The 24,891-nt window shown below is 45.8% G+C and overlaps 1 protein-coding gene across 1 annotated transcript in view; it reads right to left on the minus strand.

The window, feature by feature from the left end:
* Nucleotides 1-24,891, minus strand: part of IGSF21 (immunoglobin superfamily member 21) — a 376,743-nt gene that overhangs the window by 38,814 nt on the left and 313,038 nt on the right. Inside the window, exon 4 of the mRNA XM_074302565.1 lies at nucleotides 10,416-10,534. Coding sequence (XP_074158666.1) covers nucleotides 10,416-10,534 — 119 coding nt within the window. The remainder of the gene's footprint in view (nucleotides 1-10,415; nucleotides 10,535-24,891) is intronic.

Genomic DNA, 24,891 nt, shown 5'->3' on the forward strand with positions numbered 1-24,891 from the left:
GACATCCCGGGTTCTAAGGGCCCTCCCAGCTCTGACCTCCCGGGTTCTAAGGGCCCTCCCAGCCCTGACCTCCTGGGTTCTAAGGGCCCTCCCAGCTCTGACATCCCGGGTTCTAAGGGCCCTCCCAGCTCTGACATCCTGGGTTCTAAGGGCCCTCCCAGCTCTGACCTCCTGGGTTCTAAGGCCCTCCCAGCTCTGACATCCCGGGTTCTAAGGGCCCTCCCAGCTCTGACCTCCTGGGTTCTAAGGGCCCTCCCAGCTCTGACATCCCGGGTTCTAAGGGGCCTCCCAGCTGTAACATCCTGGGTTCTAAGGGCCCTCCCAGCTCTGACCTCCTGGGTTCTAAGGGCCCTCCCAGCTCTGACCTCCTGGGTTCTAAGGGCCCTCCCAGCTCTGACCTCCCGGGTTCTAAGGGCCCTCCCAGCTCTGACCTCCTGGGTTCTAAGGGCCCTCCCAGCTCTGACCTCCTGGGTTCTAAGGGCCCTCCCAGCTCTGACCTCCTGGGTTCTAAGGGCCCTCCCAGCTCTGACCTCCTGGGTTCTAAGGGCCCTCCCAGCTCTGACATCCTGGGTTTTAAGGACCCTCAAGCTCAGATATCCTCCCAGCTCCGAAAGTCTGTATTTTAAATCTCCCAGTTCTAAGGACTTTTGTTTTAAGGGCCCTCTTCTCCTGTCCACATCCTGACTCAACTAATTGTATAACTGTGAATAAACCACTCATCTCTTTTCTGTTTCCTCAACTAAGAACTGGAAATAATAACTCCTGCTTTATCTACATTATTAGAATGTTGTAAGAAAAGCATTTTGAATGACAAAGCTATGAATATTATTACAAAAAGGAATAATCAGAAGTATCTATGGCCAGAATTTATTTTCCCTCATGTCTTTTTTTTTGTGTGTTTTCTATAGATCAGTGATTTCTTTGGACTTGTCTCATCTGATTTTGTCCTGGGGCTCTCTCTTTGAATATCAGTTTATTTAGCACAATGAGGAGCCTTCAACTCTGTGCATGTATATAAGGGGAAGAAGGATGAAGGGGGGAAGAGAGAGAGGAGGAGGGAGAGAGAGAAAGGGAGGGAGGAGGTGAAGAGGAAGGAGGGAGAGGAAGAGGGAAAGAGGAGAGGAAAAGAGGGAGCGGAGAAGGAAAAGGAGAAGGATAAGGGAAAGGGAGAGGAAGGGAAGGGAAGAGAGAGAGAGACAGAGAGAGACAGAGAGACAGAGACAGAGACAGAGAGAGAGAGAGAGAGAGAGAGAGAGAGAGAGAGAGAGAGAGAGAGAGAGAAGGGAACCATACTGGTAGCACTGGTGCAGGGACCCAGTTAGTTTCAGTCCTTCTATACTTCGGAACTCCTAAATTCCAATCTCCACTTTCCAGGTAGCAGGAATCCCAGACATATCCCCTCTCTCCCAAGTGACAGCTCTGTTTTGCTTTGAATCAAGTCCAAATCTATTGCCCTTTCCTTCTGCCCCTTACCTATAGCTCTGCTTTGAGGAGGCAAGCTGAGCAAGGCTAACTGCCTGCCTTGGGTCTTCTCCAAGCTGAAAATCCCAAATCCTTCAACTGATCTTCCCCCTTATCAGCGTTCTTTACACGTGGTCTGAACAAGTAGAAGTCAGCGGGGCCATCAAGTCCTTATTCCCAGAATCTCTGCCTCTTTTAATATGGCCCCAAATTAAATTAGTTGCACACTGGAGTGTTAAGCAGTTTTTAGGAAGCACGTTAACATCCATATTGCATCGGTGCCTCATAACCCTCTTAGAAGGTAGAATTATGGTCAATTAATTAGTCAATAAAATATTAAGCACCTATTATGTACCAAGTATAGAGCTTAAAATGGAGCAAAAATCTTTCCCTGCCCTAAAGGGGATTGAGATCAAATTAGGAAGACAACAAGCAAAAAAATATATTTACAAACAAGTTATACACAGGATAGCTAGGAAATAGAGAGGGAAGGGCCTAGAATTAAGAGGGGCTGGTAAAGGCTTTCTGTGGCTGGTGGGACTCTAGTTTGGAGGCCATGAGGAGAAGGAGTATTCGAGGCATGGAGGACAGAGACAATACCGAAAGCTAAAAGATCGTCTTGTTCAAGGAGCAAACAAGGAGGCTGAAGAGTGAGTGATGGGAGCGAAGTGGGAAAAGACTGGAGAGGGAGGTGTTTGGGAAATGGGAAGTAGGCTATGAAGGGCTTTGAACACCCAATAGAGATTTTTGCATCTGAACCTGGAGATGACAGGAAACCGTTAGGGTTTATTGAGTACAGGAGTGACACAATTGGTTCTGCATTTTAGGAAAATTAGTTTGATGGCTAAATGGAGGAATGATTGGAGTAGGGAGAGACTTAGGGGAAGCAGACCCACCCATAGGCTATTTCAATAGCCCAGGTGTCAGGGGATGAAGTCCTGCTCTAGATTGATGGATGACCAGAGGAGAGAAAAGGAAATGTTCAGGAGATATTGCAAAGGGGAAATCTACAGATCTGGGCAGTAGATTGGATATAGGGAGTGAGAGATGATGAGGTAGGGTCTTGGAGGATAGTAATAATGAAGTTTGGAGGTGGGAAAGGCTTAAAGGGAAAGATGAATTCAATTTTGGCCATATTGAGCTTAAGAAGCCTAATGGACATCCAGTTTGAGATCTCTGAAAGACAGAGAAAGGTCATGAGAGAGGAGAGATCTGAGAATCAGAGGGCAGTGGAAGCCTTGACAGTTATGGGAAAGTTTGGAAGTGGGGAGGAGTTAAAGGGAAAGATAATGAGTTCAATTTTGGCCATATTGGGTTTAAGATGTCTAGTGGACATCCAGTTTGAGATATCTGAAAGGCAGAGAGAGATGCAATGTTAGAGTTCATCAGAGATTTGAGAATCATCATAAAGATGATAAATCTGTCAGAACTGATGAGCTCACCAAGTGAAGTAGTATATAGAGAGAAGAAAACATGGTCCAGGACAGAACCCTGAGGGACTGAAAGTAAATGATAGAATAAGGATGGCAGGAGAGAATTGGCATTGTCTGTGTGGGTAGAAGGGTTAGAAAGGTTAGATTTAGTAAAAAGTCAGGCATTTCTTCATGTGAATTGGGTAAAAGAGGAGATAATGGCAGAAGGAAGAGGGAGATGAAGAAGAGAGAACCCGGAGCAAATGACCTTGATTTAAATATTTCAAATAAAATATGAGATAAGAGTCTTAGTTGAGAGAGAAGGGGAAACCATGGGAAGCTTGAGAAGGGATGAAAAGATTGGGAAGAACCACTATAGAGTGGAATGGCGAACTGAGGAGGGAAGTATAGGAAAATTGCCTAGCAGCAGTGAGGACCCAGTTGAGATGGTGTTGTATAAATGTGTAGCGTATCCAGTGATTTTTGTCACCATCATTTAGCAACATGTATATAGGAGTGAAGATGATAGAAGGGATCCAAGGTCAAGGCCTGGGCATAATCAGTGATATAATGGGGACTTGGTTGTACTCTCTTTGGATATCAGTTTATTTAGCACAATGAGGAGCTTCAACTCTGTGTATATATGAGGGGGAGAAAGAGAGAGAGAGAGACAGAGAGAGAGAGAGACAGAGAGAGAGAGAGAGAGAGAAAGAGAGAGAGAGAGAGAGAGAGAGAGAGAGAGAGAGAGAGAGAGAGAAAGAGAGAGAGAGAGAGAGAAAGAGAGAGAGATAGAGACAGAGACAGACAGAGACAGAGAGACAGAGAGACAGAGAGAGACAGAGAGAGACAGAGAGAGAGAGAGAGAGAGATGAGAGAGACAGACAGAGAGAGAGAGAGAGAGAGAGAGAGAGAAAGAGAGAGAGAGAGAGAGAGAGAGAGAGAGAGAGAGAGAGAGAGAGAGAGAGAGGGAGGAAGGGAGGATTTGGGGAGATTGCTGTCCTTCTTTCTTGAAGAGGAACAAAATAACATCATTATGTCAGTCAATATTGGTCAGACCAATATGACACTGGAATGCTCTGTCACAGGTTGGACACAAAGCATCCCTATGAACATTTGGGGTGGATTCTCTCACTTTGAACATCTTACATTTCTTAATTCAATTCTGCTTTGCTCAGGGAGCCCAGCACCTTCTCAGCCTGGAAGAAAAACTAAGGGGTCAAAGGCTGGGAGATTATGGTATGGATGGAGAGTAGAGTGTAGGAGAGGTGGGAAGTGTTTAGATTATAGTCAATAAATGGATTTCAGAATTCTTAAAGATGGAAGTGGTACATTTGTGGATGATGGCAAGTCAAGGGTGCGATCATGTGGCTGAGGGGAGGTCACGGGAAGGGTGTAGGTTGAATGAGTGGTCAGAGTGTTTGAGGGAGGGCAGAAATTGGGGGAGAAAAATTGTGATCTAGGTACTCAACTCCTTAAGGGAGGAGAGAAAGTGACTTGCTGCTTGTGTATAATAGAAAGTGGGGGAATGAGCACTGTGATCACCCCTTTTACTAATGAACAAACCGAGGTCCAGTGAAACCGAATGACTTATGCAGGATTTTGGAGCAAGTTCATGGCAGAGCCCCCATGTCCAGATTCACGGCCTAGCTTCTCTTTCCTTTGCCCAAGCTACTTCTCAGTGAAGCTGTATGATTTTGAGGATCTGTCACTAATTGTGGTCGTTGTAGCTTGTTTTTTCATCCCTGAGCATCACAGGGGTAAGAGACGGTGAGATCTGACTGCCCCGAGGGACGGCTCCCCACAACTCTTCAGGGCCCAGGGAAAGGGGATGGGCTTTCTCTTCTTGGGATACTAACTCTCTCCCCACTTCTTCCATGGGAGCCCACTTCGTCATTCCCTAACTGATGCTGTCAAAAGGCAGGGCTGACAGTTGGTGAAAGTTTATAAATTACCTCTCATTCATCATTTCTTTTGAGCTACCTTTGAGCAGAGTGGACATAACGGGTCTTATTACCCCCATCTTATGGGTGAAAAAATGGACTGACACAGGATGCCTGGTCACATGGCTAGAAAAATGTTAGAGGAAGGATTCGAATTGAGATCTGTGTGAGCTCGGGACAGTTTCTATGTGCGCTGCTATGGTGTCGAGATCACAGATTTTGAGAACTGGAAGGCACCTTAGTCCACTTATTCAAAGAAGAAGTTTATCTGACAAATTTTGACCCGACTCTGCCTGGAGACATCCGAAGAGCAGGGGAGCTCACTCCCTCTCCCAGGAGAGAATACTCGTTATTAAGGACGGGTTTCTTTTGACAGATCCTTCAATTTGCCTCCTTCTGCTTCTTAATAATTGAGTCAGCTGGAGCAGTTAGTTAGTGCAGTGGATAGCACCCTGGCCCTGAATTCAGGAGGACCTGAGTTCAAATCTGGCCTCAGACACTTGACACTTTCTAGCTGTGTGACCCTGGGCAAGTCACTTAACCCCAACTGCCTCATCCAAAAAAAAAAAAAAAAAAAGTTGAGTGTTTAGAACTGCAAACTGATGAGAAAAAGGTCATGGATCCCTTGGATTAGCACTGGAAAGGCCTTTAGAATTAATTTAATTTACACTACTCAGTTCACAGGTAAGGAAGCTGAGAGCCAGACTTGCCCAGGGTCACACAAATAATGAACAGTAGAGGTTCTCTGAGGGCAGATTTGGTTCCTTTCTCATTATGCCGAACTGCCGGGACTCCAATTCCTTGGCAAGAAATTCACAGAGTTCATTTGTTCGTTCATTCAACATTCATTCATTCATTTGTTCAACATTTATTCAGCAGTCACTCATGCATTTATTCAGTAGTGATTCAATAATTCATTGGATAATCATTAATTCATCCATTCAACTTTAATTAATTAATTCGCTCAGAGTCCATTCATTCAACATTCATTCATTCATTCACATGGCCTGAATTCCCTTGCTACTGTCCCTGTGGAGACTTTGATCTCCCCCCTTTGTGGCTGCGGACATGATGCTCTGAATGTTCTCCCTCTTGCCCCCCTCCCACCCCCGTAAATTGCCTGGTTTCCTCCAAAGCAAGGCTCTTTTGAGAGACTGCCTAATTTACCTTTTATTATTAGCAAATGTCCCCTTTCAAAATTACATCATGTTACTACAGAGCTGGATGGGACATTCACGGCATAGAATTGTGTCTCAAATGGTTATTGCTGTGTGACCCTGGCAAGCCACTTTACCTTGGTCTGCCTCAGTTTCCCTCTCTATAAAATGGGGATAGTAATAGTACTTACCCAGGGTTATTGCAAGGTTCAAATGAGAGAATATCTGTGAGATGTTTTGTAAACTTAAGAAATCTTTCTTTGTCCTCGATAATCTTGGCTCCTTTCTTCTGAGATAATGCCCAATTTATCTTGTTTGTATCTTGTCTGTACCTAGTTGTTTCACTTTGTCTCTCCCCTTTCTCCTCTCCCATCAGTCTGCCCCAAGAGCAAACCCTGTCCTTTGATTGTCTTTGCATCCTCAGCACTTAGCACAGTACCCAGCACATAGTAGGTGCTTAATAAATGCTTGTTGGGGGGGGAGGAAGGAAGGGGAAAAATAAATTTACATGATAACTTTATTATATATTTAAAAGAAGTAGCAAGTTGAACATAATGGATTTGCAATTTCATGGGCAATTATTTTTAAATTATATTATGTTATGCAAATACTTGTTTTATTCCACAAAATTAAATAAATAAAAATGCTTGGCTGAAAGAACAGCTAATATGACTGAGTACTCTACGTCCTCTTATTTCTTTCCCTGTCCTGTTGTCAGTAGAATGTAAGCTCCTTGAGGGGAAGGAGGGTTCGGGTTCCATCTTTGTTCTCATGCACGTGGCACAGTGCCTTGCCTGTAACAGGTGCTGGTAAGCTTTTCCTGAATTACTTCTTAAGCATCCCCGAGTGCCAGGGACAAAAGGGTTCTGTCTGTCTGTCTCTCCTTTGTTTCTCATTATCTCTTTCTCTCCCTCCCTGTCTCTGTCTCTCTGTCTCTCCTTGTCTCTGTCTCTGTCTCTCTCTGTCTCTGTCTCTGTCTCTCTGTGTCTCTCTCTCTGTCTCTGTCTCTGTCTCTCTCTCTGTCTCTCTGTCTCTGTCTCTGTCTCTCTCTCTGTCTCTGTCTCTCTGTCTCTGTCTCTCTGTCTCTGTGTCTCTCTCTGTCTCTGTCTCTCTCTCCTCCCTCTGTCTCTGTCTCTCTCTCTGTCTCTGTCTCTCTCTCTGTCTCTCTGTCTCTCTCTGTCTCTGTCTCTCTGTCTCTGTCTCTCTGTGTCTCTCCTTGTCTCTGTTTCTGTCTCTCTCTGTCTCTGTCTCTCTCTCTGTCTCTGTCTCTCTCTCTCTGTGTCTCTGTCTCTGTCTCTGTCTCTGTCTCTCTGTCTCTGTCTCTGTCTCTCTGTCTCTGTGTCTCTTTCTCTGTCTCTCTGTCTCTCCTTGTCTCTGTCTCTGTCTCTCTGTCTCTGTCTCTGTCTTTCTGTCTCTCCTTTGTTTCTCATTCTCTGTTTTTCTCTCTCTTCCTGCCTTTTTGTCTCCATTCCCTTCTCTATTTTTCCTCTTGCTCTCTCTCTCTGTGTTTAGGTCTTTCTTCCTCTTCTTCCCTCCCTCTCCCTTCCTATTTCCCCCTCCTTCTCCTTTCCCCTTTTCTCCTCCTCTTCTCCCTCTCCTTTTTCTAGCAACAGAGGAGGTGTGTGGAGGGGAGGCAAAGGGGGAGGATGGGATTAGGGCAAGAGGACCGGGAAAAGTCTCCTGTACTTGAAGAGACACTTGACAGAAGCCAGGGATTAATTCTCAGGCTGGACGGGAGAGGGGGAGCAGCCGGGAGAAAGGCCGCAAAGGCGATGGGGGGATACCATGCAAGGAGGTCTGTGTAGTTAGATTTTAGACTGTGATTATAGACTGTGCAATGAAGGCTAAAATGTAGGAGACTGGAAACTGGAAAGGCTTTAAATGTCGGACCCAGGACTTTGTGCAAGTTTGAGATGGGACGACACGGCCAGACCCACATTTCCGAAAATGCTGTGGGTGGCTCAGTGCAGGATGCTGAGGACAGGTACCAGTGCGGTGAAGAGGCGACAAGGGCCCGAAAGGGGACGGCTGTGTGAGAGGACGGGACAGGTATGTAAAGTTTCATTTTTTGTTTATTTTTTGCTGAGGCAATTGGGGTTAAGTGACTTGCCTAGGGTCACACAGCTAGGAAGCATTAAGTGTCTGAGACCAGATTTGAACTTGGGTCCTCCTGACTTCAGGGCTGGTGCTCGAGCCACTGCGCCCCCTAGCTGCCCCCAACAGGTATGTAATGTTGTGTGGATATATTCATTGAGCAAACATGTTAAAAGCACCTAGCATGTGCACCATGAACACAATGATCAGCAAGTACGTTAAAAGCTCCTACTATGTGTGGAACACTATTAACTGGCAATCATTGTTACTTTTAAGAATCACTTAACAAGCAGTTGCCATGAGCAACACTCAAATGATCTCTTCCCCGACCATGAACTCTCCACTGCGAAGGGAGTTTCAGGAATTAATCAGCAGGTGAGGGAAGGATTGAGGGCCCCCAGAGGTGCTAATTGGCTCCTAATCCTCAGCCCTTTCAGGCCTCTGAGCTCCTGCTGCTTTCTGCACCCTTCCCTTCCTCCTTCATTCCAGGACCCCCCCCCCCCCAGCCAGAGGCTGCCACAGAGAGGCCGGCCCTGACCCACCTGTATGCCCAATGCCTGGCTCGAGGCGGTCACCCAAGCACTAGCAGGCTGTCTTTGCCAAGTTTTTTCTGAGCTCAGAGATCCAGGCCCTCTCCACATGAGCCCCCCCCCCCCGAGTCCCCAGAGAGAGGCAACCCCAGAGCTGGGAGAGCCCTGGAAATAAACTCAGAGCACCTCAGGGGCACAAGGGAGCTCAGAGGAGACCCGACCCAGACGTGTATCAGAACAGAATCCTGGCCACGCAAGAGGTCCGAGTTCCAGTTTGGGTTTTGCTGATTTTTAGCTATTTGACCATGGGCGAGACTATAAAGGGCGGTCAGGTGGTGTAATGGACAGAGCTGGGTCTGTTCTCAGGCACTTATTAGCTATGTGCCCCTGGGCCAGCCACTTCCTCCTGCTTGCCTCGGTTTCCCCATCTGTAAAATGGACTGGAGAAGGAGATGGCAAACCACTCCAGTATCTCTGCTGAGAAAACCCCAAATGGGGTCACAGAGTCAGACCGACTGAAAAATGATTGAACAACAAGAGGTCTGTGAAGGGAGGGATTTCATCGGCTCGAGACAGTGAGTGTCCAGCTGAGAAGGGACCTCAGAGGGCTCTGATCTCCTTTTACAGGAGGGGAAACTGAGGAAACGGCCTGTCCCACCGGTCACATATCTGGGATTCGAGTCTGACCTTTGTAATAATGCTGCCAGTGCCTGCCTCATTCTAAAGACCACGCTTGTAGCCCTTAAAGAATGATTGAAAATGGGAGCCATTATGCTTGTTGGTAGCATGTGGAGCACCCCAGGCCACGCACAGAGAGCTCTTCCTAGCTCCATCTCCCTTCCTGCCCCATGCCCAACACACCTCACCCATAAGGGTGTCTTTCTTTATGTCTCTCTCTGCCTCTTTATCTCTCTGTGTCTCTGTCTCTTTCTGTCTCTTTGTCTCTTTCTGTCTCTTTATCTCCCTGTGTCTCTGTCTCTTTCTGTCTCTTTGTCTCTGTCTTTGTCTATCTCTGTCTCTCTCTGTCTCTTTCTGTCTCTTTGTCTCTCTCTTTCTTTGTCTTTCTTTGTGTGTCTCTGTGTCTGTGGCTTTGTCTCTCTCTGTCTCTTTATCTCTCTGTGTCTCTGTGTGTGTTTCTGTCTCTTTGTCTCTTTCTGCCTCTTTATCTCCCTGTGTCTCTGTCTCTTTCTGTCTCTTTGTCTCTCTCTGTCTTTGTCTATCTCTGTCTCTTTCTGTCTCTTTGTCTCTCTCTTTCTTTGTCTCTCTTTGTGTGTCTCTGTGTCTGTGACTTTGTCTCTCTCTGTCTCTTTATCTCTCTGTGTTTCTGTGTGTGTCTTTGTCTCTTTGTTTCTCTGTCTCTTTATCTCTCTGTGTCTCTGTCTCTCTGTGTCTCTTTATCTCCCTGTGTGTCTTTGTGTATCTCTGTCTCTTTTTCTCTGTCTTTGTCTATCTGTCTCTTTCTCTCTCTGTGTGTCTCTGCGTCTGTGTCTGATGTCTATGTGTCTCTCTCTCTGGCTCACTGACAGTCACAGAGAAGCATTTCGGTTTAGAAGGGGAAGAAGTTGACATTTGGAGGGCCCAGCACAGGCCAGACTCACTGCCGACCCTCCTGTTCCCTTTTTAGCCCTTCACCCCCACCCCACTCCCGAGACTGGGTGGAGGGACAAGAGCAGTTCTACAGAGACCATCCCAGGACAATTTTCCTTCCCATAGGCCGTCAGGAGGCGCAGCTCTGCTGCTCCAGATCCTCCTGGACCAGCCACTGGGTAGCATTTGCCCCAACCATCTTTTCCTGCTTTCCCCTTTCCCCGTGTTACTTACACATGACGTTGAGGAAGATATTTCCTGAAGCCAGGACTACCTTCTCCCTCGTGGCTCGGTCATAGATGCCCACATGGCACTCGTAGGGCCCGTTGTCTGAGATCCGGACCTCTGGCAGCCTGGGATGTGGTGGAGGAAGAAGGGAGAAAAGAAAGAAAAGCATGAAGATTAGGGATATGATGGTCCCTGAAGGGTTACCAGGGAACATGGGAGGAGAGGATTAAGGAGCCTCAGCAGGCACCACAGGGCCTGGAAGGAGGAAGCAGGGCCTCATTCTTGTCCATCTGCTTGGCTCTATCAGGTCCCTCTAGTGGGTGGATCACTTTTCTGGGCCCTCTTCCCCCCTCTCCAACTTCCCCACCAAACAAAAACCCAAATCAGTAACCTAATAGGTCAAAGCATAGGGTGAAGGGAGTTAGAGCCCAGGATGTCAGAGCTGGGAGGGCCCTTAGAACACGGAATGTCAGAGCTTGGAGACTCCTGTTGTTCTTTGATGCAGTTAGGGAAAATGATCTGCCCAAAGTCAAAAAGATCGTGAGTGCTTGGGAGCTTAGGACTCCCAAAGCACAGGTCTATGGGGTAATTCTTGGCTCCTGGGGGAGTCTGACCTCTGATTTATTTTTTCCTCCTTTTTCTTCCTCCAATTCCTTGTTTGCTGGGAGCAAAAGGAAGCAAGCTCCCTTCCATTTCCCTCCCCAGGCCTCCCCTTGACATCCAGGCAGCCCCCCTACACTCTTCCCTCTCCTGCTCCCCGCCCCCTCTCCTCCCGTCAGGAGAGTCTGTAGCACGGAGCTAGCTTGTTATCAACCACTTCATCTTAAGACTCTCTCTACTCTTCTGATTCAGCTGCGTATCTTGCTTTCCTTCTTCATCTTCCTGCTCCTTGTCTAGTGACTCACTGTTCTCTGGGTGAACTCCCTCACCTGAAGTCTTTCTTTTCATCCATTGTTCTACAGATCCAGCCAAACAGTCTTCCCTTTAAGGAGTGACTGAAGCCTGAGACATTGGCTCGTGGCACTGGGGGGGGTAGGACCTTTCTTCCCTGGCAGGAAGGACTATTGTAAGGCTGTACGTCATCCCTGATGCTGTCTGAGAACCCTGAATTCTTTTCGTGGAGAAGCTCCATTTCCTTTGACTCAGAGCTGCAGGGAGCCCTGCTTGTGTCCTGGCCAAGCAGCCCAAGTCACCCAACAAGTGACGATTATGCAGATAGTCACCTAGATGACCCAGACTGGTCTACACAGGTAACGTGCTACAGGTGACCTAGAAGCAGTGTGGCTTTTAATGATACATGTGAGTGACAAATGCCTAGATACACTCAAGTGGTACATCAAGATCTCATTTAGGGAGAGAAAATACATTTTGAACTAAAGGAGATTTTGGAATCTTTCATTTTGTACCTGAGGAAACTGAAGTAGGGAAACTGGAATAGGGTAAGTGACTTCTCTAAGGTTAGGGACAGTGACAGGGCTGAGATTTGAATCCCGGTACTCTGACTCCAAAAGCTTTGTCATTTCCACCATACTACATTGTCTCTCTCGTAGAATCCTCACTATTCACATGTCATCTGTGCAACTACTGATCATGGACATCCAAAGCATCTGGTTACCTGCCACCAACGTAGACAGTTCCCCCCATCTATATTATTTATAGAGCTCAGGTACTCCATCAATGTGGGCTCTGGAGACCCCAGTGTAGTTGATTTGTGTTGTGCAGGTGATGGACAGATGGCTTATGGGTAATGCTGATTGATAAGTACACAGGTGACACATGGACCCAAGTAATATACATATGTATGACTGAGATGTGTGTATAGCTGAATGATGTGTGATAAATGCAGGTGAATGATTGACATACAGGATATTGATCAAATAATCAAGCAAACGACAAACACTCATTAATAAGTACCTACTATGTGACACATGTTGTGCTAGGTCTTGGGTGGGTAAATGCAAAAATGAACCAGTTCCTATCCTACATCTGTGACTTAATTACAGTAGGGAACTCTCAGGTGAGGAAATTACTTTTACCAATGCAGGATGGAACCTCCTCTGAGATAACAGAAAGTTGCCTCAAGCACTGAGAAATTAAATGGCCTGTCCAAGATCACACAGCCATTAGATAGCATAGGTAGAACTTGAATGCAGTTCTTTCTGGCTCTGAGGCTAACTTGCTCTTTCTCTAGACTAGAGGACAATCAAAATAAGGATAACATAAGTATAATACAAAATAATTATTTGCAGGGGAAAGAGTTGCATGGAGCTTGGGTTGAGGAAATTCCTGTAGGAAGGGGAGCTTGGGCTGAGCTGAGAAAGAAACTGGGCATTTAAAGAAACACAAGTGAGGAAGGAAGACACTCAAGCATGAGGGAAAGTGTGCAAAGGCATGGAATGGCAGAAAGGAAGTGACATGTGAAGAGCCATAGGAAGGAACACGAGTGAGATGGGTGCCGTGTGGAGATGAGGAATACAAGCATAGGCTTTTTGTGAAGTTCTCTGTTAAATGCCCTTTGATATATGATCAAAGTGATAGGTAAGTGAGAGGTAGCTGAGTGGTATAATAACTAAATGGAAATAGAAATTATCCCATATACAAAGACATAATATAAATATGTGTTTATTAATAATTATATATTTGAGATATATAGTACATATATATTTTGTGGTTGTTCAGTTACTTTTCAAATGTGTCTGACTCTTCATGACTCCATTTGGGGTTTTCTTGGCAGTGATACTGGAGTGGTTTGCCATTTCCTTCTCTAATTCATTTGATAGATGAGGAAACTGAAGCAAATTGGGTTATTAAGTGACTTGGCTAGTGTTATACAGCTAGTAAGTGTATAAAGCCAGATTTGAATTCAAGAAGAGTCTTCCTGACTCCAAGGCTGGTGCTCTATCCACCTAGCTGCTCTTATACATACATACACATACACACACTCTCTCTTTTTCTCTCTTTCTCTTCTCTCTCTCTTGTTCTTCTGTCTTCCTTGCTCTTCTCTGTCTCTTTTGCTCTTTTCTCTCATCTCTCTTGCTCTTCTCTCCATTCTCTGTCTCTCTATTCTGTCTGTTCTGTCTCTTTCTCTTTTCTCTGTTCTCTGTCTCTCTTACTCTTCTGTCTCTTAATCTCTCTCTTCTGTCTCTCTTGTTCTTTTCTCTGTTCTTTCTCTTCTCTCTTTTCTCTGTTTTATGTCTCTCTCTTCTCTCTGTCTCTTTTTCCTTTCTCTCTTTTTTTCCCTCTCTCTCTCTGTGTATATGTGTATATACATGTAAGGAAGTAATACATATACAGGTAACATTTCTAGGTAATTAGTAGATGTACAGGTGATATGTAGGTGACACAGATATAGAGTTGACTTCTACAGTATAATACAGTTGTATAATGAATGAATGAATATTAAGGACTTGCCAAGTACCAGGCATATGCTGAGAAATAGAACACAAATAAAAAAAGCCAATTCCTGCCCTCCACGAGCTTATATTCTAATAGGGGAAGACAGTTGCTACAGGGGAGTGGTGGCCAAGGAGAAGTGTTTTGGGATGGTGAGTGGAGTTGGAGGGCATTTGACAGTCAGATCTTTTCCCAGACTAGTTATACATTATTTTGATTACTGTTGGAGGAGGGAGAGGAGGTAGCATATAGGAAAACATGCCTGTTTACCTGGTGGAACTGTCCCAGGCCGGATCCTAGGGTTCCAGTTACATTTTCCTCTCCCTCCTTTCTACAGGCTCAACTGTACCTAGGACTCACCTGCTTTGGTTGCAACCTGGCTTTCTTTCTCTAATCCCAGCTTTTGCCTCAGCTGCTCCCCTCTAAAGTGGATTAAGCATCCCAGAGAGCTCTTTTCCCCAGGAATTGAGTGGCATTGATCTGCTGACTGGTTAGCAGACCAGCTACAGATAACAGGGGGCTGGGAAGGGGTTTCTTTTCACTAGCAGTGGGCCGCAATCAATAAACTATTAATAACTGCAAAGGTTTAGGGAGAGATCAGTGTAATGTAGGTTAGCAGCAGGAGTTTACCAGCACTGATGGTTTCTCAGAAAGGCAAGTCATTATGTTATTGCAGACAAAAGTACACAGGGATCAGATATTCTGAATAGAGCCTTGGCTGGTCATGATAAGGTTCAAAGGAACAGGGCTGAATTTGGGGGACAGCAAAGGCCATGGAAGCCCCAGTATAGATCTGCAAAGAGAGTGGGCTAGGTGTCCTAGCTCTCTGAACACTTAAGTCTGTTCTACTGGACAAATATGTCTCTGAGTCATAGGTTCTAAGGGTAGGAAGGAGCCTTAGAATATGAAATGTTTTGACTCTCTTCACAATGAGGTGATTCAAACCAGTTTCAATTGTTCAGTGATGGAGAGAGCCATCTGCACCCAGAGAGAGGACTGTGGGAACTGAGTGTGGTTCACAACGTAGCATTCTCACTCTTTCTGTTGATGTTTGCCTGCATTTTGTTTTCTTTCCCAGTTTTTTTCCCTTCTAGATCAGATTTTTCTTGTGCAGCAAGCTAACTGTATAAATATGTATACATACATTGGATTTAACATATATTTTAACATATTTAACATGTATTGGACTACCTGCCATCTAGGGGAGGGGTTGGGGGGGAAGGATGGGGGAAATTTCGAACAGAAAATTTTGCAAGGGTCAATGTTGAAAAATTATCCATGCATATATCTTGTAAATAAAAAACTTCAATAGAATTTAAAAAAAGAATATGAAATGTTTGAATATAGGATATTGGAGCTGGAAAGGTCCTTCAAACATGGGAATGTGAGAACTGATAGTCACCTTAGAACATAGGATATCAGAGCTAGGAGGGCTCTTAGAACACAGGAGGTCAGAGCTAGGAGGGCTCTTAGATCCCAGGAAGTCAGAGCTGGGAAGGTCCTTAGTACACAGGAGGTCAGAGCTGGGAGGGCCCTTAGAACCCAGGGTGTCAGAGCTGGGAGGGCCCTTAGAACCCGGGGTGTCAGAGCTGGGAGGGCCCTTAGAACCTGGGGTGTCAGAGCTGGGAGGGCCCTTAGAACCCAGGAGGTCAGAGCTGGGAGGGCCCTTAGAACCCAGGAGGTCAGAGCTGTGAGGACCCTTAGAACCCAGGATGTCAGAGCTGGGAGGGCCCTTAGAACCCAGGCTGTCAGAGCTGAGAGGGCTTTTAGAATACAAGATGTCAGAGCTGGGAGGACTCTTAGAGTACAGAATGTTACAGCTGGGAGGATCCTTAGAATCCAGGATGTCAGAGCTGGGAGGACTCTTAGAACACAGAATGTCAGAGCTGGGAGAACCTTTAGAACATAGAATGTTAGGGTTCTGAGTTCCTAAGATCCTGAGTTCAAATGTAGATTCCTTTGCTTGCTCCCATTTGTGTGAGTTTGGATGAGTTTCTTCACTAATTTGGGACCCAATTTATTCACGTATAAAATGAGAGGTTTTTACTAAATGACCTTTGCCATCTCTTCTTGATCTGAATCTACAGTCCCATGATCTGAAGCCGTCCAGTTGGAAGGGAAGTAACACAGCAATGGGATAAAACTCATTCTATGCCTATTGTCCGGGAATCTCTCCAACCTATTCTTGAACATGCTTCTATTTCTATCCTGTACAACCCCTCAGGGTAACGAGTCTCCTATGGTTACTCCCCACTGAGTAAGTAGAACAGCCTTTGATTTCCTGAAAACTGCGTCCACCCAGCTTCCTGGAGAGGCCCTTGCTCTTGAATCTGGGATTTGGCGAGCAAGCCAATGTTCACTGGCTCTCAAACACCTTTCATGGTCATAGACTTTGATCACATTCTCTTTGTCTTCTCAGAGGGGAGAGTCCTAATTTTTCAGACTAAAAATGGTGACTTTTCTCTTCTTTTCTTTTTTTTTTCCCCCTAGGAAGTCAGGGGAGAGGAAAAGTCTAAAGTGCTGGGCAGCTGTCTGCTCTGTTAAGTGGGCTAACCCTGTCCCCAGCAACCCCTTCACACAGTTCATTTGTTTAGTCAGCCCCTTGAAGTGATCACAAATCAAAATTAATGTTGGTTTGCCGTTTGCACATCCCCCTCACCCTGTTGTAATGAGACTCTAAGTGGTGTGTGAGAGATAGGAAGCAAGGGAAAGAGTCTTGAACTTGGAAGCCAAAGATGCGGATTCTAGTCCCGACTCCCTACATTTCTGGGCTCTTTTGAACCTCAGTTTCTACATTTGTGAAAATTGGTTTTAAAAGTCAGGTCAATTAAATGAATGGTGTGATGTAGTTATTGTGTTCAAAGCACTGTACCGGGTGCTGATGATAACAGAGACAGTGGAAGAGAAGGGTGGATGGACTTGGAGTCTGATTATCTGAATTCAGATCCCACATATTTAAAACTCGTGTGTCAAATCACTTAGCTTGTTTCCTCAGGGAAACTGAGGTGGGGGGGAGGAGCTGGACTAGATGGCTTCTGAGGTGATCCGGTAATTATGGATGGGAAGGACAAGTCTATATATAATTATGATGGTGGTGTGGTGGTAAATGTTTAACAACCAGGTCTCCAGAGGAAAATTTGTATGCCCAATACACTTTTAAGTTTAATTTGTACTCTCTCCATTACAAATTTTTTCAGTCTAATCAACCAAACAGTGGATCAAGCTGGGCCTTGAAGTGTTTATGGATTTCTGAGGTGTAAACACTCACCTTGAAAATTTAACTATCAGCTCTGGCTCTAGAACAACCCTGATTTTAAAATGGGTAATAAATTCAAAGGTGAAATTGAGGCAAAGCACTACAAGAACTTTGAGACATGAGAGATGAAATTCACCTGGGTGGGCGTACAGATGCACCTCTCTTTTATTTTAAGAAAGACCAAGGAGGGCTTCCATGGAAGGGGGGCTATTGGGCTTTGAAATGAAATGACTTTAATGGATAGAGAGAGGGAGCTTATCTCAGGGATAGGAAGGGAAAGCAAAGGGCCAGGTTGAGAAAAGTGGGAGGACTATGGGGGACAGACCGTAGTTTGGCTGAGAGGAGGGGAACTACAGGATTTGGCAACAGATGACCTGGTTTTGTCCCATAGTTTCCACTCACTATCTGGGCAACTTTCTGAAAAATTCCAACGGCCTTTTCTGGGTCCTTGTCTTCTTGCTCTCCATGCCAAGTTTAACACTGTTGACCACACCCTCCTCCCAGACCCCCTTGGTAAGGCTCTTTGTCCCTCTGTCTGATCCTTCTCACTCTTCTTTGCAGGGTCATTGCCTGTGTCCCACCCTCTTGGCAGAGGTTTTGCCAAGGGTTCCCTCCTCTCTTCCCTTTGGTGGTCCTCTCAGTTCTCAAAGGTTCAACTACCATTTTTATACAGATGATTCCTAAGTCTCCTTCGAGCTCCAGCCATCTCCACCTGGATGCCCCTTAGACATCTCAGCATCTCAAAGACAGAACGCATTATCCTTCCCCCAAACTTCCCTGTTTCTTGTAGGGCACCAACCGTCCATTCCTCTAGTGCTTCCAACTTGTAGCCTATGAGCCACCCATTTACCCTCATTCACCTACTTCGCGTAGCTGTTGATTCTGCCTTCACACAAATTTTCCTATCCCTTTCTCCTTTCTCTCTACTCCAGACACAATTGCCTAGTTTTGGCCTTTATCAGCTTCCTCCAGAAGTTTGTTAGTTGGCTAGTTGGTCTGGAGTTTTCTTTTATACATACATATATATATATATTGTCTGGGGCAATTGGAGTTTAGTGACTTGCCCAGGGTCACACAGCTAGGAAGTGTTTGTTAAGTGTCTGAGGCAGATTTGAACTCAGGTCCTCCTGACTTCTGGGCTGGTGCTCTATCCACTGCACCTCCCAGCTGCCTCCAAATAGATATTCTTAAAATACACATCTTACTGTGTCATTCCTGTCTCCCACACTTACTAGCTGGGTGACCCAAAGAAAATCATTTACATCTCTCAGACTCAACTTTCCTCAGCTGTAAAATGAGAATGAAAAACAGCTGGATAGATCTATAAAATGTTTAGTAAGTATGTGCCATGTGCCAGGCACAAATACAAGGAAACAAGATTGTCCTTACCCTCAGGGAGCTTACATTCTAATAGGATAAGACAAAAAAAAAAAAAAAAAAAAAAGGAAGCTGAAAATCCAGGATGGGAAAATGAGGAGGAGGGAAAGGAGAGGGGCATGGCTGCTGAGGGGAACACCTGGCCAGTCTGGCTTGAGCTGGGAGTGAGCTGAGTGTGGCTGGGACCCCTCATGAATTGTGGATCTCACCAGTCTCACAAGGTGTTGGGAGAATCAAATGAGATAACTAAAACAAAGCACTTTTTAAACTTTGAAGTGTTACCTTAATATTTATTATTATTATTATTATTATTATTATTATTATTATTATTATTATTATTAATCACCCTTTTCAGAAGCTTCTCTGGCTCCCTCATGCTTTTAGAAAAAAATAGAAATATCTCTGTTGGCATTTAAAATTCATTAAAAATAGACTAGCTCTAGTCTATCCTTCAAGGCTAATTATACCAGTTTGGTTATTTTTAAGTTGTGTCCGACTCTTTGTGATCCTGTTTGGGGTTTTCTTGAAAAGGAGACTCCAGTTGTTTGTCATTTCCTCCTCTAGTTCATTTTACAGATGAGGAACTGAGGCAAACAAGGTAAAATGACTTGTCTAGAGTCACAGACAGCTAATACTTTTCTGAAGCAAATTTGAACTCAGATTTTCCTGACTCTAGACCTACTGCATCACTTAGCTGTCCTTTGCCAGATTACTGTGCATTTATTCTGTATGAGATTTACTTATCTGTAAATTTGCTGAATCTCCCCAGTAGAATATAAATGCCTAAAACTAGTTTTATTTTATTTTTGTCCCTATGTCCCCAGCCCTAGGCAGCTAGGTGGCTCGTTGCATTGATGGATAGACACATCGTCTAGAAACTTCAGTTGAAATTTTGCCTTAGACTTAACTATGTGACCACAGACAATTAACTCGACCTCTCTCAATTTCTCTGTAAAATGGGGATAATGAGAGCAGGATTGACCCCATTGTAATGATGACATCAGATTTGATATTATTATAATAATATCAGGGTGATGATATCAACAACCAAGGCTATTGTGAGGACCAAAGAAGATTTGTATAGGAACTATATAAATGCTAGCTTTTATTAGTGGTAAAGTCCCTGACATGTAGTTGATGTCTAATAAATGTTTTTTGATTGATTGAGTAAAGTGTTTATGGAGCTTATTTATAGCTCTTTTCTGGTATGGGGTTTTGATTGCCTAGTTAAAAAAAATAACTGGGTGCAGATTATGTAAACCCTGAGGAAATAGAAGAATATGAGCCTCTGAGATGATCTGCAAAGACTGGGGATGAGGCCTTTGTCTTCCTTCAGCCCACGTGGTTCAGGGGCCTGTGCCCTGGGCTGCTGTCCAAGCCCTCAGTACCTAGAGGCCCTTTCCAACCTCAGAGGACGGAGGCCGTGGCCAGGCAGCCCTAATAAAAATGCCCCCGAAGCCTCTGAAAGCTCCAAAGTGCTGTTGAAATGTGTGCTAATGAGGCACTTGGAAAGCCTGGGCTCCTCTCAGGAACATGGTGTCTGTGTTCAGTCCCGGGCCTTTATAAAGAGAGAGTCATCTCAACAGCCAGGTAGTTTATCACTGTTTGCTCTGCTCCGCTGGTGGAGGTTGGTGTCCAGCCATCACTGCTTGCCTTTCCCAGGTGCCCTTGCCAGGAGCTCACCGGGCTTAGGACAGATGGGAGGGATGCTTAACCAGGAGATAAATGAAGGAGTGATAAAAGCATATATTGAGCATATCCGTTTGTCGGGGGATACGAAATTACAGGTGAGACAGTTTATACTCTCAATAGTCTTTCTTCCTAGTGGAGGGAGAGAACACATAGTTAAACTTTGTCTATTTAGATAAGACAATCCTTTCCCTAATGGAACTCATAGTCTCATACGAAGGGTTTTTAATGATTGTCTGTTCCTAGACCCCGATGGATGTCTGGTGAAATCAGGGGACCCCTTCTCAGAATCATGGTCTTCAGTGCATAAAGTAAAATCCACAATATTACAAAAGAAACCAATTTTATCATAATACAGTCATCAAAATATTTTTGCATTGATCTATCAAGATGACTCTATCTATAGATAAGATCTATCAAGATCTGTGAAGTAGAAAGTACAAGAGGCCGGATTTGTCTCCTGCCTTCAAAGAGCCTTAATTCCAGGAGGGGAAAGACAATGTGTAAAACAACTAGGTGGGCACATGATATACATACATATATGGAGAGAGACACAAAGAGAGGCAGAGACAGGGAAAGGAGAGGGATAGAGACACACAAAGAGTGATAGCTAGACAGAGAGAGAGAGGGAAACAGAGAACGACACAGAGATGGAGAGACATTTTGAGAGATATTTGAGGGAGAGAGACAGAAAGATATTTGAGGGAGAGACAGAGAGAGATAGAGAGACAGAGAGAGATACATAGAGATGGAGAGACAGAGAGATATTTGAGGGAGAGACAGAGAGAGAGAGAGACAGAGAGATGGGGAGAGGGAGAGACAGAGAGGGAGGGAGAGCCGAGACAGAAAGAAGCTATGGAAGATATTCTGAGTGACGAAAGTACCTGCAGATGGGGGGGGGGGAACCAAGGATGGCCTCCCACAGAAGGTAGGATCTGAATTGAATCTTAAAGGCAGTAGGAGAAACTAAGAGATGAAGATGAAGGATTAGGGCCCTCCAAGAGTGGTGGACAGCTAGTGCAAAGTAGAGATAGGAGTTGGCGTTTCGGGCAGGCCATCACCACTACATGGAATGAGGGATGAGAATAAGAGGACTGGGAAAGTAGGAAATGATTAGCTTAGGAAGAGCTTTCCATGCCAAACAAAGGACTTAATCTTTGATCCCAGAGATATTTGGAACAATGGGTGGCAGAGTAAATAGAGTGCCAGAGCTCTGCCCTCAGATGTTCACTAGTTCTGTGACTCTGGGCAGGTCACCTAACCCTGTTTACCTCAGTTTCCTCGTCTGTAAAATGAGTTGGAGAATAAAATGGCCAATCACTCCAGACCCTCTGACTAGAAAACCTCAAATAGGGTCATGGAAAGCCAAACATGTTAGAAACAATTGACTAAGGGAGCCTCCGAAGCTCATTGATCAGAGGATTGATGTGGTCAGATCTATATGTTGTTAACTGGATGGAGAGTGAATCGGAGTGAGAAGAAATTTGTGGGAGATCAGCTAAAAGGACATTGCATCATGCAGACTAGAGAGGGTGGGCTGTGCCTGGGTGAGTGGAGACAAGGAGGTACGAATGATAGATACTGTGGAGGTAGAAGTGACAAGACTTGCCAACTGCCTGGATGTGGGGAGAGGATGTAAGGAAGGAATCAGCAATGATACCAAGGGACGATAGACAGTGGTCACCTCGACAGTAAGAGGGACGGTGGGATAAAGGGAGGGTCAGGAGGGGTAAGGTAAGATAAGGGGTAGCTTTGTTTTGGACGTGTTAAATTTCAGACACCTTTGTGACATTCACTTTGAGATGCCCAAAGGCAGTGGGTGGATGGGACTGGTGTGGGGATGATGCTATGGCCGGATATAAACATCTGGGAATCATTCGCCTAGTTATAATGGAAGCCCCAGGAGTTGAGATCACTAAGGGAAATAGAGAAAAGAGGGGCCGGTCCAGAACAGAGCCCACAGTGTGTGTGAGCTGTGTGAAGAGTTGGCAGAGAAGAATGGGAAGGGCCGATAGAGAAGAGAAGAAGGGGAGAACAGTGAGATGAAAATTCAGGGAGAGGCTGAGGAGAAGGAAGCAGTCGATGGGGTCTGATGCTGCAGAAGGTCGGCGAGGATTGGGAGTGAGAGAAGGCCATTAGATCAGGCAATTATAGGAGCATCGGCCTAAAGACGTGGCTGGAAGTCCTGCTGCCCAGTGATTAGAAGTGAGTGAGGAGTGGGGGCACCCGGGGTAGATGGCTTTCTCAAGGAGTTTAACCATGAAAGGGAGGAGACATTCCTCCTTATTTCTGAAAACTATGATTTCCTTGATGCAGCACAAAATCACATTCGATTTCTGGGAGGCCATATCATAGTGCTGACTTCTACTGAGCTGGCAATCTTTTAAAGTCCCTTGGAGCCGTCCTGATTGGGGAGGAATGAGCACAAGCTCCCTCTGGACTGCGTCCTGGCCACGCCATGTACCACATCCTGGCTTCTGCCCTGCTACAGATCACCCTCCACCTCTTGCTTGGGGAACATTGATCAAATCAGAGCTAATATTGCTCCTGGAGGGCCTCTGACAGGCAGCCATCCTGTGGCTCCAGTTCCCATCCTGGGGATTCCCCTGATCTGACCTCTCATAAGGTCATAGGTTGTAGATTTAGTCCTGGAAGGGTCTCGGAAGCCATTTAATCCAACCTCTCTCTTTTTTATTAAAAAAAAGGAAACCGAGACCCAGAGTTACTTACATATAAGGTAGAGAGAACATTGGACCTCCTGGAGTTAGGAGAACTTGTGTTTCCCATTACCAACCTATACTGGCTGCGTGCAAAACATTTCACCTGTTGAAGCCTCCATTTCATCACCTGTGAAATGGAGGTAATAATACTTGACCTCCCTGACTCGCAAGGCGGCCATGCTGTAAATTTTTAAAGGGATGATAGAAATGGGCGCCATTGGTATTGTAGTCAGTGGAAGAAATGTGCTTCCTTCTAACTACAGGCCTTCTAAGGAACAAAGCTGGTCTTCTTCCAATTAAACGTTCTCCTCCACTTCTTCCCCCGGTACAGGGAGTGAGCCCTGGCTCTGGAGTCCGAAGATCTGTGTTCAAATTCAGCTTCTAACATTTCCTATCTATGTGACCTTGGTCAAGTGACAAGGTTCCCAGAATCTTTCTTTCTTTATAACTGGACTCGTGGGCTCCCTTTCAGTTCTAGAGCCTCGATCCTACGGGTTTCACCTGTCAGACCTCGTGCCTGGGCGGGCAAGGATGCAGAGTTGGTATAGTTAAGCACACATCTGTAAGGGGAAGAGCCCAGGCCAGCAGCTGTTGAGGATGAGGAGATCTGACGAGACATTGGCAGGAAAATCTGGGAGGACCAGGAGCCCCGATTATCCCAAGGACTGTGAGGTTTTATAATTAACTCTCCTTTCTAGGACACATTTGCGGACCCAATGTTGTTATTTCCTCTCTCTGATTTGCAAATTGTTCTGATGAGATGCTCAGGGGGAGCAAACATCCGTGGCATCTGCTGTTGGAAAGGTAAAGTGGGACCCCCGAGGATGGGAAGAAGGAAGGGCTGCAAACATGGCCGGCACCTTGGGGTGCCCCCTCCTTCTCCATCGTTTAGCCTTGCTGCCTCCCAAGGTCATTGGGTTTAGATCCCCAGAACAGGGCCCGGCTTCTCTATCTGAAGGTATTTTCCACTACAATTATAACAGTTTAGAGTTAATGTCATTATAATTAGCAGCCTGACTGCTGCTGTTCCATTACCAACAGCTCATTACGCTGTGCCCTGAGCTGCAGTGACCCATCGGAAATGCATTCTGGCCCTGGTCGGCTCTGGCCCCGGGTGCACATCACTGCCTCCATCTCCTCCTTCCTCTCACTGGTCCCCTGGGACTTGGAGGGGGAGGGGAGCTGGGGAGGCAGGGGGTTGTTGTCTCACAACCAGAGTTGGTTCTTCTACCCTCACGAGGCCTTCCAGCCTGACGGGCATCTGCTTATTGAAGCTCTTGCATGACTAGAAGATTGGGGAAGGAGGGGAAGTTTAAATGTCATTAAAACTGGGATCTAGTCTTTGTTTATTGTGTGGGGGAAAAAAGTTAAATTCTCTGAAACGCAGTTTCCTTATCTGCAAAATGAAGGGCTTGGACTTAGTGATGCTTAAGATCCTTTCTAGTTCTGACATTCTGTGTCTAAAGATTTCATCTAGTTCTGACCTCCTGGGTTCTCAGGGCCCTCCCAGCTCTGACATCCCGGGTTCTAAGGGCACTCCCAGCTCTGACCTCCTGGGTTCTAAGGGCCCTCCCAGCTCTGACCTCCTGGTTCTAAGGGCCCTCCCAGCTCTGACATCCTCTGTTCTAAGGGCCCTCCCAGCTCTGACATCCTGGGTTCTAAGGGCCCTCCCAGCTCTGACATTGTGGGTTCTAAGGGCCCTCCCAGCTCTGACCTCCCGGGTTCTAAGAGCCCTCCCAGCTCTGACATCCCAGGTTCTAAGAGTCCTCCCAGCTCTGACCTCCCGGATTCTAAGGGCCCTCCCAGCTCTGACCTCCTGGGTTCTAAGGGCCCTCCCAGGGGCTTCTATTGTTATCTAGCTTCCCTGTTACATGTGGCTCCTTTTCCCACCTAATCTGCGAGCTCTGCAAGGCTGGGGATGATGGGTTTATATCCCCACACTTCGGAGCTCACATCAGATGCTAAATCAGAATCTGGTTCTTGTTGATGGACATGTATCTCTGCCTTCCACGGCCTTTCACAGCACTGTTGTCCACTCCAGGCTTCT

Source organism: Sminthopsis crassicaudata, chromosome 3 (genome assembly GCF_048593235.1).
Source record: "Sminthopsis crassicaudata isolate SCR6 chromosome 3, ASM4859323v1, whole genome shotgun sequence".
NCBI classification, from domain to species: domain Eukaryota; kingdom Metazoa; phylum Chordata; class Mammalia; order Dasyuromorphia; family Dasyuridae; genus Sminthopsis; species Sminthopsis crassicaudata.